Source organism: Pelodiscus sinensis, chromosome 3, assembly GCF_052426305.1.
Source record: "Pelodiscus sinensis isolate ZL-2025 chromosome 3, ASM5242630v1, whole genome shotgun sequence".
In the NCBI taxonomy this organism is placed as follows: Eukaryota; Metazoa; Chordata; order Testudines; family Trionychidae; genus Pelodiscus; species Pelodiscus sinensis.
Window position 1 is genome coordinate 197,519,514 of NC_143054.1, and position 15,062 is coordinate 197,534,575.

General features: G+C 41.9%; 1 protein-coding gene across 5 annotated transcripts in view; it reads right to left on the bottom strand.

Moving 5' to 3' along the window:
• The window catches only part of RALGAPA2 (Ral GTPase activating protein catalytic subunit alpha 2), a 379,885-nt gene that overhangs the window by 147,285 nt on the left and 217,538 nt on the right, over positions 1 to 15,062 (bottom strand). For all 5 annotated transcript variants that reach the window (XR_012903061.2, XM_075925792.2, XM_089777560.1 and 2 more), the window contains 5 exons: positions 9,384 to 9,492; positions 6,842 to 6,952; positions 6,070 to 6,138; positions 5,785 to 5,919; positions 4,264 to 4,447 (listed from right to left, as the gene is read on the bottom strand). Coding sequence is in view for 4 of the 5 variants with exons in the window: in XM_075925792.2 (XP_075781907.2) it covers positions 4,264 to 4,447; positions 5,785 to 5,919; positions 6,070 to 6,138; positions 6,842 to 6,952; positions 9,384 to 9,492 (608 nt within the window). In the remaining variant the exon portion in view is untranslated. The remainder of the gene's footprint in view (positions 1 to 4,263; positions 4,448 to 5,784; positions 5,920 to 6,069; positions 6,139 to 6,841; positions 6,953 to 9,383; positions 9,493 to 15,062) is intronic.

The following is a 15,062-nucleotide window of genomic DNA, read 5'->3' on the forward strand; positions in this document are numbered from 1 at the left end:
CACTAGAGGCACGCAACTTCAGGCCCATGGTCTCGGAGTGAGACTTTGTATTTGCCACTCTTATGACAGTGCTGGTGGTGCCGGACATGCCCGGTGCATTGTAGGTACTGAGACACTGTGCCGGAGATGATGGTTTGGGTGCTAAAGCCTTCTGGGGCAATGAGGAAGTGCGTTTTTTTACAGATTCTTTTGTCTTTTTGCACCTGGCGCTTATCAGATTGTTGGCCAGGTCCGAGGCTGGTCTTAGGGACTTTTCAAGTAAAATCAGCTTGAGGGGTAGAGCTCTCTCATGCTGCGCCCTTTTGTTTTCAATTTTGCACAATGGGGACATTTTTGTGAGACATGAGCCTCACCCAGGCAGTGGACACATTGAGTAAGTCCATCCGACCCAGGGATTGGATCTTTGCAGGAAGAACGATGCTTGAAACTCAGGGAACCGGGCCTGGCACTTGCTATTCCTATCTATCAACTGGGAGAACAAACTTGGATGAAAAAACTTAAAATAAACAACTACAAATAACAACAACTAACTAGGAACAGGTAAAACCAGGGAAGAACTGGATTTCTTCATCTAACACACGACTGAGGTTGGGGACACTGCCGAGCTCCATGTATGACCGGAGGCAGTAGCGAAGGAACTGAGGAGAAGGGGCTCATGCATGCACGATGCCTGTACAATAGGAGCATGCGGCTTGAGGTGCATGCATGCACGATCCTATGGACATTGCTCTGAAGACTCTTGAAAAGGAGCTCAGCAGCACACTGCCCTAATGTGGTACAACTATGGGGACATCTCTTGAAGAAGACATGGGAGAGACAGACAACAGAAAGCTTTACTAATTTTTGATTGATCTTGTAATGATTAACTTTTTGTATTTAACTTATTTAATTATCCTGGATAGTTACCTTGGAAAATTAGTAATCTGCTCTCTGCCTACACCATTATTATATTTTGAATAAAATACACACTCACCACTACATCTACAATGCCTGTTGCTGCTATAGCAGCTGCGACTAATGTGTTTCCTCTTTCCTCTGACCTGATTAAATCTATTGTTATTGTTGTAGGCAACTATACTGAGTGATGGATACGTAAAAAACATAATAAATAAAAGCAGGAATAATCTCTTTTAAACATTAGCTTGAAAATAGGAGGACAGTAAAATGGAAGAATGTATAAGGCACAAACATATCCAAGATGAGAAACATTTTGTTCTGCCTAAAATGACAAATCTCTCACATCTATTTTTATCTTTCTGCTCTTCACAAAATGTACCCACTCAGCAAGTGTGTAGAGCAATTGGTTTTAATGCCTTTAACCTTTTTGTTAAACTAAAAATAAAGGTAACAAGGGAAATAAAAAGAAAACATGCTGTAATGATGAAAATTTGTTCCAATATGAGATACAGAAAGACCTGTATTTCAAAGTAGCATAGAAAGTCTAGTATTATTTTGCACATCTTACTGCATCTGTGTTTCTGAATCCTGTTGAAAATATATTTTTAAGAAATGGTTTATATAAAGTTTTTAGTACAATATTGAACTATGGAAGTTTAGTTTATTTCAATCTAATGCCTGAATTGATTATATTGACCAAGATACATAACAGTTAATCAGATAAGGTCCAAGTTTTTCTCTCAAGCAGTCCTAGTAAAATTATTTTTGAAACCAATATTTACAAAATTATTCATTTTTACTAAGAAGTGAAGAGCTATTGCTCTTTGGAGAATTTTCATCAACATCAAACCACTGATGACTACATACTTGTTTAGTTTCCCAAGAAGCAGTTATGGCATTCAAACATGGTACACAAGAGACCTGCCACACAGTTCTCAAAGGGATTTGATTTGGAGTTAATTTTATTCACTCAGTTTTAATTCTGTATATGGAGCCACATCCAATTGCCCAGTGCCATCATATCTATGCCTTTCTCACTATAGAAAAGGCACATGAGAGTGGTGACATTTTCTTCTCTATTTTTAGTAGTTGAACCACTGGCAACGAGTATTAATACTCTATTACTATCCAAGGAATTAAGTTCCACTAACTGAACTACCGACTGTGCCTCTTTACAATCATCTTGCGACCTTCCAAGATCCTAAGAATTCCATACTAGGTATCTGCAATCGATTAATGACCTTAGGAAGTTTTCAAGATGCTGTGACAAGTGACAGAAACAGAGCTGTCTTGGTAGCTCCAAACCTGTATACCAGAGCCCAACTTTTATTATTACAATCTCTCACGTATCTCAGGATTTGAATTCATTCTAACCTCAGAATTTTCATGCAAATTCATTTTGAATCAATACATAGAATCATCTTCTCTGCCATACATCACTAAGCAAGTAAAACTAACAGACAGCATTCTCACAATTAACACATTTTATATACAGGCAGTCCCCAACTTACGCGGATCCGACTTACGTCGGATCCGCACTTACGAACGGGGCTTTCTCGCCCTGGAAGTCGGGGCGAGAAAGCCCCGTTCGTAAGCTGCTCCGGTGCCCCTGGTCTGCTGGAGACCGTCTCCAGCAGACCAGGGGCACCGGGCGGGTTCCCGCGCTTCTGAGGCTTTGCCAGAGCAAAGCCTCAGAGGCGCGGGGAACCGCCGCTGCTGCCGCTTCAGTCTGGGTGCCTGTGGTCTGCTGGGGACCGTCCCCAGCAGACCACAGGCTCCCGGACTGAAGCCGCAGCCGCAGGGGGGTCCCGCGCCTCTGAGGCTTTGCCAGAGCAAAGCCTCAGAGGCGCGGGGAACCGCCGCTGCTGCCGCTTCAATCTGGGTGCCTGTGGTCTGCTGGGGACCGTCCCCAGCAGACCACAGGCTCCCGGACTGAAGCCGCAGCCGCGGGGGGGTCCCGCGCCTCTGAGGCTTTGCCAGAGCAAAGCCTCAGAGGCGCGGGGAACCGCCGCTGCTGCCGCTTCAATCCGGGTGCCTGTGGTCTGCTGGGGACGGTCCCCAGCAGACCACAGGCACCCAGATTGAAGCGGCAGCAGCGGCGGTTTCCCGCGCCTCTGAGGCTTTGCCAGAGCAAAGCCTCAGAAGCTCTGCTCCCCATGTCCCTGGTCTGCTGGGGAGGGGGGGGGGCAGCTAGTGTGCTCCCCCCCCCCCCCAGCAGACCAGGCTTTTGTTTTGGACTCTGGGGCAGAGCAGCTGGGGCGCTGCCGATTGGTCCTGCAGCGCCCGCTCTGGGCACTACTGGACCAACCCGGCGGCACCCCAGCTGCTCTGCCCCAGGTCCTGATTCAGCCGCTGCTGGTCAGTTTCAGCAGCAGCTGAATCAGGACACCTGGGGCAGAGCAGATGGGGTGCTGCTAGGTTGGTCCAGTAGCACCCAGGAGCGGCGCTACTGGAGCAACCCAGCAGCACCCCAGCTGCTCTGCCCCAGGCGTCCCCAAGTCAGCTTCTGCTGAAACTGACCAGCGCTGACTACAGGAAGCCCCAGGCAGAGTTGCTCTGCCCCGGGCTTCCTGGAATCAGCTGCTGATCAGTTTCAGCAGCAGCTGACTTGGGGACGCCTGCGGTTCTTAAGTTGATTCTGTATGTAAGTCAGAACTGGCGGTCAGTTTCAGCAGTGTTTGAATCTGGACGCCAGTTCCGACTTACATACAGATTCAACTTAAGAACAAACCTACAGTCCCTATCTTGTACGTAACCCGGGGACTGCCTGTACTTTATTGCAATGCTATTATCCCTCTATATTCCAAATGACAATTTCAATGATAGTTCTTAACTGGGACAAATATTTACTCTCTTGCTATTATAGCTCACATGTGTTACGAGGTCATAGCCTTTCCCTTTGCAAAACAGTACATCAACTTGCTTATGTGGTTAATTAATTAATGATTTTCCCTTCCAAAAGAGGGCTCGAGGTAAATATTTAATGTTTGGAGTCACACTGAAGATGTGTTTATATGTATTGTTTTGGAGTATTTGCGGCCATAATTTATGCATGGTTGTTATCTTTTCTACAAAGAAATTCTAGTTTTAATACATTATAGTAAGCATCAAGATGTGTGGGAAATTTTCTGGTTCCTCACTAGTATTCTCCTTACATAGTGAACATGACTTACACAAGTGAACTTCAGACTATGAATGCATTAAACCACATCATTTTCCCTGTAAAATACCTGTAGAATTATTGAGTGTTACCTATGCAAACATGTTTTTCAACTAAGAAATGCCACTTAGCAGATTATTAAATCCCCAAATTGTTAATATTGAAATCCTAGCAATGTTCCAGTTATTTTCTGTGGAGTTACTTACCCTCAACAACAGTGAGTAGATTTCCCAAATCTGTGGTGGAATGAGAGTGTGCTGGCTCAGAATTCTTGACATTTCCCAATGGCAAAAATGGATCATAATCATTACATGAGAGATCTGCAAGGCTCAATGTGTAATGACTTTGCTGTGTATATGTGCTTGAGCCATAAACACAACAGTGTAACACCTGCAAGAAGCATTCAGCCAAAAAATTGTACTAGAAATAAATTATACCAAGTCAAGTCAAGTAACATACAATGATGAAATATATCAAGTCAAGTAACATACAATGATGAAAAACATCTATGGGGTACAGAGGGGGGAGGGATAGCTCAGTGGTTTGAACATTGGCCTGCTCATCCCAGGGTTGAGAATTCAATCCTTAAGGGGGCCATTTGGGGCAAATCTGACAGGGATGGTACTCAGTCCTGCCATGAGAGCAGGGGACAGGACTCAATGACCTCTCAAGGTCCCTTCCAGTTCTATGAGATAGGTATAGGTATTTTACTTTGGAGTGTTTGTATAGCATCCAGTACAATGGGACACTGGTCTAAGGCTGGGGCTCCTCTGAGCTAGTACAATACACTTACATTATTATTAATAATAATACATATTGTATATTAATGCTAAATATTCTTTGAGAATTAAAAAATAAAATGCTTTTTCTCTTATCAAATTATCTTTTCAGAAGTAAACTTACTATTTTAGCTTTGAAAACAAAAAATTTTAGCCTTGAAAACAAAAACTTTAGCACAGATTAATCTTGATTTCAATGAAAGCAAAAGCAAAATGATATTTTTGTAGGTGGAAAATGTGTGTATGCAAATTTTAAAGCAAGACTGACTTAATGGTTGTTAAACACATTTCCAAAATCAGCACAAGTTCTATTGCGGTATATTGTTATTGTGGCTAGGTCCCCCGGGCAGCGTGGTGGCCTAGTGGTTAGGTCCTGGGATTAGCTAGTGGCAAAGGGGTGCAGCTCTTTCTCGCTGGTGCCCCAGGCCTAAGAACTCTGACCCATTATCTGAGTAGAGTTCTTAAGTTTGAGGCATGGCCCCGAAAGTCCAAATTTACCCCTCATTAGTGAGGGTTCCTCGTAGGTTCTTTCCCTTTGCCCCAGATTTTTAATTTTTTAAACTAACCTACATAATTGTGTTTAGTTATTTATTCACCCATCCAGTGATTTGAGCATTTAAATAATCACTTGTAAGCCAACAGTATAAATCAGCCCCAAAATTAAGAAAAAAAAAAGTAATTTAAACTTCTTTAAATTCCAAAGCTACTAAACAGACTTACTTGTAAATTTCTAGAAAATTAAATCTAAAGATTAGAGGCGAAGTTTCAATATGTTTTCATAACTAACCAATGGATTTCAACTGAAAAACTTCAATACAATTTAAAAGATGGAGTTGTCAGTTCTACTTTCATAATGCTTCTGTGCCTAACCATTCCAGGACAGGAACATTTTTACACATTTGAAAACACTGTAGGATGAATCGTACTGAATTTATTCTTCATACTCACCCTATATATATAATCAAGTAAGGGTGCTTTGGAAGAATGTTGATCTTCCAGAACAGTAGATACTGGCTCTAGTAAGGTTTTCATTGGTAGTGCCATGCACCAATCCAACAAGCAAAGTAATAATGAAACTATAAACTGAAGAGAAACATGCAAAAAATACATAAGCAATACTCATCAGATTCATCAAAACGTTTCAAGATTAATTTGATATTTTAAAATAAGATACAGTAATATGTAGTTCAAGCAGCAAAAACAATGACGGAGTTTGTGTTTTATGCCACATACCTTTTTATCTGTTTCTACAGAGGAGTACTCAGCACTTGGTAAAAGAAATGCAATGGTGGCCACAAGAATCTGCACAGAAATCAAACATACAGGCAAACAAAGTTATCCCAAACTTGTTTGTTTAATATAAATACAAGGCCTGAAACACTAACCTTCAATAGGCTTTGGATGAAGGCTATAAGGGTACATCTACACAGCAGCATAATTTTGAAATAACACAGCCTACGTCTACACAGAAAGCAGTTATTTTGAAACAATGTCAAAATACTGTCCAACTGGAGGACTTCTTACTCCAACTCCTGTAAACCTCATTGTATGAGGAGTAAGGGAAGTTGGAGGAAGAGTGCTCTATTTCAAAATAGGTGCTGAGTAGTCACTCCTAATTTCAAAATAAGCTACACAATTGACGTAGCTTAATTTGCGTAGCTTATTTTGAGTTAAGCCCTCCTGTGTAGACACACCCTAAAACACCACTTAGCAGCCATTTTTGTATGAAATATGTGAGTTTGAGTTCCACATTGTTAGCAGGCTCTAGAAATAAATTAGTGCAAATTTGGGGGGGGGGGGGGAAAATCACACTGGCTCAAGCAAACTGCAATAAAGAACTCTCCTAACAATGACTTCAGAAAGAAGTAAAAAAGTTAGAGTTCTATTATTGTAACTTTCAACTGTTAACTTTGAAACTTTTTAAATTCTATGAACAATCAACACAGAACATTAGAAATGTTATTTTCAGTTCCTATATATGAATATATTAAGAGATAAGACATACTTCAGTAATTTTCCTGGATAGAGAAGATTCATGCTTCTGAAGCTTTTCCCAATAAGAAACTAGCAGTTGAAGAACATCACAGGCTACCTGAGCTACCAATTTATTAGAAAACTGTAAGGAAAAAAATTAAAATTAAACCAAACAGTATCATGCCAGAAAAATATTCACATAATAAATAAGTAATGTCAGAGTTGTTACTATTTTAAACCATACTACAGCTATAAAAACTACATTAGAGAAAGATGACGATTACTTGTAACTAGAGTTCTTTGAGATGGCTCTGCGCATGCTCACATTTATGGGTTTTGTATTGTCTAATGGTGCTTAACTGTAGAACCTTCTACAAATAGTGTCTATCAGTGTGTTCACATATATTCTCCTAGCCCACTCCCTAGCACCTTTGAATGTTTTGAAAATGATACTATATAAGGGGAAGTACACTCTACCTCCTCAGTTCCATTGACACCAACCCCAAAAGACACAATGAAAAGGGCTCTGAGAAAAAGGGGAAGGTAGATGAAAAGTGTGAATATGTAGAGCCCTCTTTAAGAATTCTGGTTTCAAATAATTAGCCACCTTTTTTTTTCATGGCTTTGCATATTGACACTTACGGGTAGCTTGATAAGTAGTGCAGAAATTAATCCAAAAGAAAAAAAATAGATTCCAAAGAGGAAGGAGCTACACTATTGTCTGTGGTGGCAAATGACAGAACAAGAAGCAGTAGTCTCAAGTTGTGGTGGGGGAGGTCTAGGTTGTGTATTAGGAGAAACTACTTCATTGGGGGGTGGTTGAAAGACAGGAATAGGTATCCTAGAGAGGACGTGGACTCTCCATTCTTAGAGATTTTTAAGGCCAGACTTGACAAAGCCCTGGCTGGGATGATTTATTTGGGGTTGGCTTTGCTTTGAACATGGGGTTTAACTAGGTAACCTCCTGAAGTCTCTTCATACCCTAATCTTCTATGATCCTATGAGTCCTAGCTAAACTGAGAACATGAATCATGATGTGCAAAGCTCTGTCCTGAAAATGGCAGGGATCCTGAACTATAAGGCTACGTCTACACTGGCCCCTTTTCCGAAAGGGGCATGCTAATTTTAAACTTCGGAATAGGGAAATCCGCGGGGGATTTAAATATCCCCCGTGGGATTTAAATAAAGATGTCCACCGCTTTTTTCCGGCTTGGGGAAAAGCCGGAAAAAAGCGTCTAGACTGGCCCAATCCTCCGGAATAAAGCCCTATTCCGGAGGATCTCTTATTCCTACTTCAACAGGGATTTCCCTATTCCGAAGTTTAAAATTAGCATGCCCCTTTCGGAAAAGGGGCCAGTGTAGACGTAGCCTAAGAGCACTCAGATATGGCCCTGCCCCAACTACTGTGTGACACATCTCAAGTTACCTGCACGGATGGTGAAGAGGGACGGAACTGGATATCTCTGAATGTTTGCTCTGATTGACCATCACATCAATGATTCTAGAATGTATGACTAATATCTGGAGATCATCATAGACAGTCAAAGCTGCAATGACTTCAGTGCGAGTTGTGCAAATGTAGTGCCGTCCGTAAGACTCACAAAGAAGGTTACTTTCTAATTGACATATTGAACATATTATTTATTCTTAAAAAAAAATGGTCCTCTATTAAAAAGGCTTTTTTCCTGCTACCAAGTCCAATATGGAGCCTATGAATAACATTTTCTGAGTTGGTCAGGGATTTGACTTTGACATTTGCAAGAAGTCCCAGTTCTAAAAAAAGTGGCTTAATAAGTCATCACAAACAGCCTTTAAAAGACAATCAATAGAATAGGGTAAACAAAAATACCCTGCTTTCTCAGTGGAGCTTCTATGACAGAGAAGCACTTAGTAAAAACTCTTGGGGTTGTGGCCAGCCAAACAACCCTTTATACTGGAAACGGTGTATTCTGAAATGATGTTATTCTGAAAAAACAAAGAGTGCATCTGCACTGCAAGCCATTATTTTGAAATAATGGTGAGCTGGAGGACTTCTTACTCTGACTCCCCATACCCCTTGTAAAATGAGGGTTACAGAAGTTGAAGGAAAAGTGTTTTTCCTTCAACTTTCTGCTGTGTAGACAGTACTAAAAGCCAAATTAAACTATTTTTTCCTAAGCTACGCAACTGATGTAGCTGAAGTTGTATAGCTTAATTCAAGTTTTGCCCTGCTGTATAGATGTATCCTAAGAGAGTTAGTGCATGAAAGACAAGCCACGTTCACCACATCTGAGAAGCAGCTGGAGAACATGTGGAAGGTCCTGAAGAAACTTTATATCAAGCATAATCAGCAAATTCCTGATAGTGCCCTAAGTATTTAAAAAACAAGCTTGCAGACAGATAATGTTGTAAGCATACTGAAGTGTGCAATTCATAAATAACCAAATAATGAGGATACACAACTGGTACACGTCTTAATCTTAAATCAGAAAAGTACATAATCATACGTTGGGTGAATATTTCAAGTATCTAGAACACTTTGTTCATACAAATGTTTCCTTTGTCAATCACACAAACACAATTCATACTAATACCTTTAATGTGACACCTATAACATTTATTGCATCCTTCACTTGAGGATGGTTTGTGCACTGTACTAGTTCTTCACATATCCAAACGCCAAGGCAGCAAACAGCTATACACCTTTTAAAAAGAAAGGGGAACAATGATGCAGTCGTAAGATTAAAAAGAATATCCTCCTCCTTTAATATTTCTCTCTCTCAAAGATATATTTTGGCAGGTTTCATAATGATTTCTGAATGGCACAGTACAGGTCAGTTTTAACTGATAGAAGATTTTATGGCTAATTACAGAAAACAAACTCAAATGAAGAGTTTGATACTAACTGAATGTCAGTCAACATGGGATACCCTCTCTCTGCCTTCAGGTTCTGGGACTGGAGGGTGGCTGAGCAGACCAAAGAGGTGTGCACCCGGTGTCACACCTCTTATGCCTCTTGGACACCAGGGATTTGGAATGGTGCTGTGTCTTGCTGTGGTGTCTAGGATCCACAATGCTGGTGTTCTTTGGAAGAGTCCTTAGGTTGTGAGGTATCACGTACTGATGCAGGGATGCTATGCACCAAAGAACTTGGGCCTAGTGCTGCTGGCCTGAGCTCTGCCTCAATAACTGCCATATGCAAAAGTCCTTTTTTTTCCTTCGTGCCCAACTTGAAAGATTTTCAGATGTTGCAGCAATATGTCTGATGTATTTCCCACAGACAAGGTAGGCAAGAGTTGTAACACTCACTGTTGGGCATAGGCTTATGGCAGGAACCACAAGTCTAGAAGCACAATGCCTGAAGTGTATGGCAGTGACTACCTACTATCTAATAACTACAATGAACACTTAACTAAGAACAATGCAAATGAACAACTAATGAACTGTAGCTAAGTGCACTTGTGGAGCAAACAAGCGATGTTCCAACACCTCTACTGACAGTAAGAAGCAACTAAGAGAGGGGTGGGTCAGCAGGGTCATATATAGTGCTGCATATTAGCACCACTCCAGGAGGCTCCCTGGTTGACCCTCTGGAGGCTGCTGGGGAAAAGTTTTCAATGACAATTGTGACATCTCTTCCTTACTCTTGGTGGGTCTTGCATTTTCATGCAGGTTATTTGCTTCAGAGGCTCACAGCAGCCCTCAATTTAGACACTGGCTTGCTGTTGGTTGAGCCATTAGCCATTATGGGGGAAAAAGAGGGGAAACCAAACTTCATAGTCTTTGAGGCCCAGTGATACCGGGTAGGACAAACCTTGTACCAAACTAGTCTTTTTTCTAGAACTGAAATGGGGAGCTGGTGGTGGGAGGCATCCGGGCTCACCCTCTACTCCCTGTTCCAGCCCAAAGACCATGTAATAGCAGTTGTCTATAATGTTTCTGATAATAGCTGTGACAACTAGCAATCCCTGGCCCACTTTCCCGCAGCCCTCCCAAGTACCTTCCTTACTAAAGGGTCTTCCTCCTGTTACCTGCTAGCACTTTCTTCTGCTAGACTCTCCACCACACTTTCTCTTATCTGCTCCTTCCTCACACTAAGCAAACAGACAGGAAACCTTTTTAAACCAGTCTCAACTGGTTTTTAATTGGCCCCCAGGTGTTCTGATTAGTCTGGGTCCCTTGAGTCTGGAAGCCTCCTAATTGGTACCAAGTGTTTCAACTGGCCTGATTATTCTGAATGATTCTAGCAGGTTCCTTCTGGTTCTGGATCATCTTAATTAGTCTACCCTGGGATCAGAGACCTATTCAATCTGGGGCTAATGTATTTTCTCTCCACTACTCTCCTGTAGCCCTCTGGCCTGACTCTGTCAGGAGGTGCACATGAAGTGTGCTGACCACCTGAATTGGAATCAATGTGAACAAGCACTCAAAGAACCACCTCTAATGACTGTGGGCAGGTAGGACAATTTCATTCCTGAAAAAAGCCCTCAGAGATGTTTTATTATTTTATAAATGACAGATGCAATAAAGGTGCAGCACACACAGAAGTGTTGATAACAGACAGATCTCTGTTTCCTGTCCCCAGCCACATAACATGGGTAGGTTTGTTACTAAAACTTGTATTCCTGTCACAAGCAAGGACTACAGTGGCTACTTCATCTTCCCATTAAAAAATAATGAACTGTAAATAAAGCATTGTCAGCCAAAAATATCAACCATAAATTAATACAAGAATAAAATAAATGAAAATAAACCCAAATCCAAACAAACTAACCAATATTTAGAATGGAGGCCAGAGAATGCAACCATATTCCCTCCAACAAATGGGAGAACCATTTTGTTTCTTAGCAATTACTTGGCAGCTACTGTTTTGGAACATTAATTTAACTTTAGCTGTCTACTCAGTACTCAAAACAATTCTTCTACAATAGCCCAAATACCCACACAGCTCTGGTGTTTTTCATTGTCAGAGACTGAGTGGGCATATTTTGCTTCTGTCAGCTTACAAGCATGATCAGTAGCATTCTAAACATCCTCCAGAGATAGAAACACGGTGTGTTTGGTTTTATTTTAATGTCTTCTGTTCCTCCTATAAGAACGGAATTCATAGGTCACTACAATATAACATCTTAGTGAGCGATGTACTGCTCTTACTTCAGCAAGTTGTCAGTCACTTAGTGTTTGAAATCTTACAGTCACACATTTACAATGCAGATAACTGTTTGGTATTCTTGTTGAGGCAACACAGGCAGCTATGTGAAAGGAAGGAGGCAGGGCTAAGGGATTAATTGTCTATATTCAAGATGCTTGTTAGATGCCAATAGACTTTTATCCATACCCTTTTAAATTGGTGACCCGCCTAAAGTTGTATTGTGCTATTTTAACATTGCTAAGTACTGAATATTTTAGTTGGCCTGGATTTTTTTTTAATCAGGTTGTTTCCTATTTTTTCCAAGTTTCCTGCCAGCCCATCTGGCGATGCAAAAGTAACCTTTGAAATCCCTTAGGAATATATAAACCACTGTTTACAAAACTGATCCATGAATCTAGCTGGGGAAAGCCATCAAAGAACCAATGTTCTCACTAATAATGGAAATAAATCTATAGTAAAGAATCCTCCAATAAAACTCTAGTAATACATTAACCAAATAAACATTTCCTAGATGAGAACATACACTTCTCTTTCACAATATTATACAGTGAATATAGAGCTATTTATATCATGTCATCTGATTTACCCATTTCAAAAATATCAACTCCTAAAAGGAGGTCCTCATGAATAGAAAACATCTTTTTATTCATTTGAATAAGTAAGCCTCTGCTTCAGATAAGAAACCCTGCTAACTTACCTGAAAAGAGCATTAGTTTACTCAGTCTTGAAAAAGCCAACAATGAGGGAGAAAGACCTTTCCAACTCTCACCCCATCTTCAACCTCGCTTTCTTAGAAAAACTTAGCAATGATGTAATATGCTCATGCTTGCAAGATTGAGCTCTTACTTGTCATTACAAACATTATTTGTAAAAACTGTATATTGCACTGAAATATATTAGGTCTGATCCTGCTGCCACTGTAGTCAAGGATAAAGCTACTATTGACTTCAGGGACAAAAGACAGTACCTGAAGGGATATTTTTGAAACTTTGTTATCACAGTCTTGATTGTTTAAATGTAAAGTTTATCATTTCTTTTAATTTAGAATCCTTAAAAGAACCTTTTCACAAAAAGATGACAAGGTCTTGTTTAAACCTATGATCTATTCTGTGTATTTTCTGACTTTTATGAAATGTTGCTTGTAATACATCATGTTAAAATATGCAGATTTTGAGTACCCAAAAATAGATCTGATGGATTCAAATGGCTGCTTCAAAGTTGCAAGCAATGTCACTGTTGGTCCAAGGATATGAGACAAATCTCTCGTGTACTGGGTGATGTAATCTCTTTTGTTGGACCAAATTCCATTGGTGAGAGACATAAGCTTTTACACCTACACGGTCTCCTTCAGGTCTGGAAAAGGTACTCAGGGTATGTGTATACTTGAAAAGACAGTTACCTGTTTCCATAACTGGTCTTCTTCAAGAAGTATTGCCCACATCCATTCAACTTAGATGCTGGAAAATTTTCCCTCAGTGTCCATAAGGGGACCAGCCCTCAGCACCCACTGGAGTAGCGCACACATATCACACTATATATGGCACCACTGGGCCCTTCCCTCTCCAGCTCCTTCGTACCAAAAACTCTAACTGAGGAGAAAGAGGGAGATGTTGAATGGACATGAGCAATGCATCTCAAAGAACACCAGTTACAGAAATAGGTAACTGTCTTTTCTTCGAGTGACTGCTCATTTCCATTCAACTTAGGTGACTCCGAGCAGAATCTGTAGCGGTAGATAGGAAGAATTTAAGGAAATGTAGAATTCAGTATTACCTTGCTGAAACCCATATCTTTTCTGACCAGCTGTGTAATGATATAGTGGGATGTAAACATGTGAGTTGAAGACCATGTGGCAGCCCTTCAGATGTTCACAATCGGGACATTGGCCAGGAGGGTGGCTGAAGAGGATTATGCCCTGGTTGAGTGTGCCCTCACCAGTGACAGAGGTTGAACATCTGTCAGTTCATAGCATATTTTGATGCAGAGATGCTCTACCTGGAAATCTATTGTGAAGAAACTAGTAGACCCTTCATATGTTCAGCGTACACCACAAAGAGCTGTGAGGATTTATGGAAGGGCCTCATATGGTCCAGGTAGAAAGCAAGTGCCCTCCTGACAAACAAGGCATAGTGGAGTCTTTCCTCACTGGTCTTATGTGGTTTCGGATAGCAGTCAGGGAGAAATATATTCTGGCCCAGGTAGAAGATGGAAACCACCTTGGGGAGAAAGGTCAGATGAGGTCTCAGCTGCACCTTATCCTTGAGCATGGATGCCTCTACCCAGGTCCTGGTGTGGTCTTGCTGTATTTGTGGCTTGCAATTCCCACTGAGTGATCTCCAGGCTGGGGGAGACAACCGTTGTGAAAGGTGCCTGCTGGTGGAATCTCTCAGGCAGCAGGTGGGAGAGCTACAGGAGGAGGTGGCCAGGCTGAGGAGCATTCGAAGCCATGAGGAATTCCTGGACAGTATTCCTGTGGAGTCCACGGAGGTCACTGTCCTAGGATGTGGGACTGTTGACCAGCCATTTATGGAGGAGGCAGTGGTGCAGGGTGAGCACTGGCAGCTGGTTACTTCCGGCAGCGGGCAGTGTTCCACCCCTGCTCCTAACCCTCCCACTGTGTTGTTACATAACCGTTACACTTTACTTTCAGCAGGAGACAAGGAGTCACCCCCCACAGTGGAGGAGACCAGGCCTTGCACCACCAAGGTTGAGCAGTCTCCTGCCACCACTGCGAGGAGGAAACGTAGAGTAGTGGTGGTTGGAGACTCTCTTCTGAGGGGAACGGAGGCACCCATCTGTCGCCCTGACAGCTCATCTCGAGAGGTATGCTGTCTGCCAGGGGCCCGTATCCGAGATGTTACGGAGGCATTGTCGAGGATCATCCGGCCCTCTGACTACTACCCCATGCTACTCATCCACGTGGGCACAAATGATACTGCCAGGTGTGACACTGAGCGGATCAAGTGTGACTACAGGGCTTTGGGAGTACGGGTGAAGGAGTTTGGAGCGCAGGTGGTATTCTCTTCTATCCTTCCTGTCAAAGGTAGGGGCCCGGGCAGAGAGAGGTGCATCCTGGAGGTGAATGCCTGGCTGCGACGATGGTGTCGCCAGGAGGGATTCG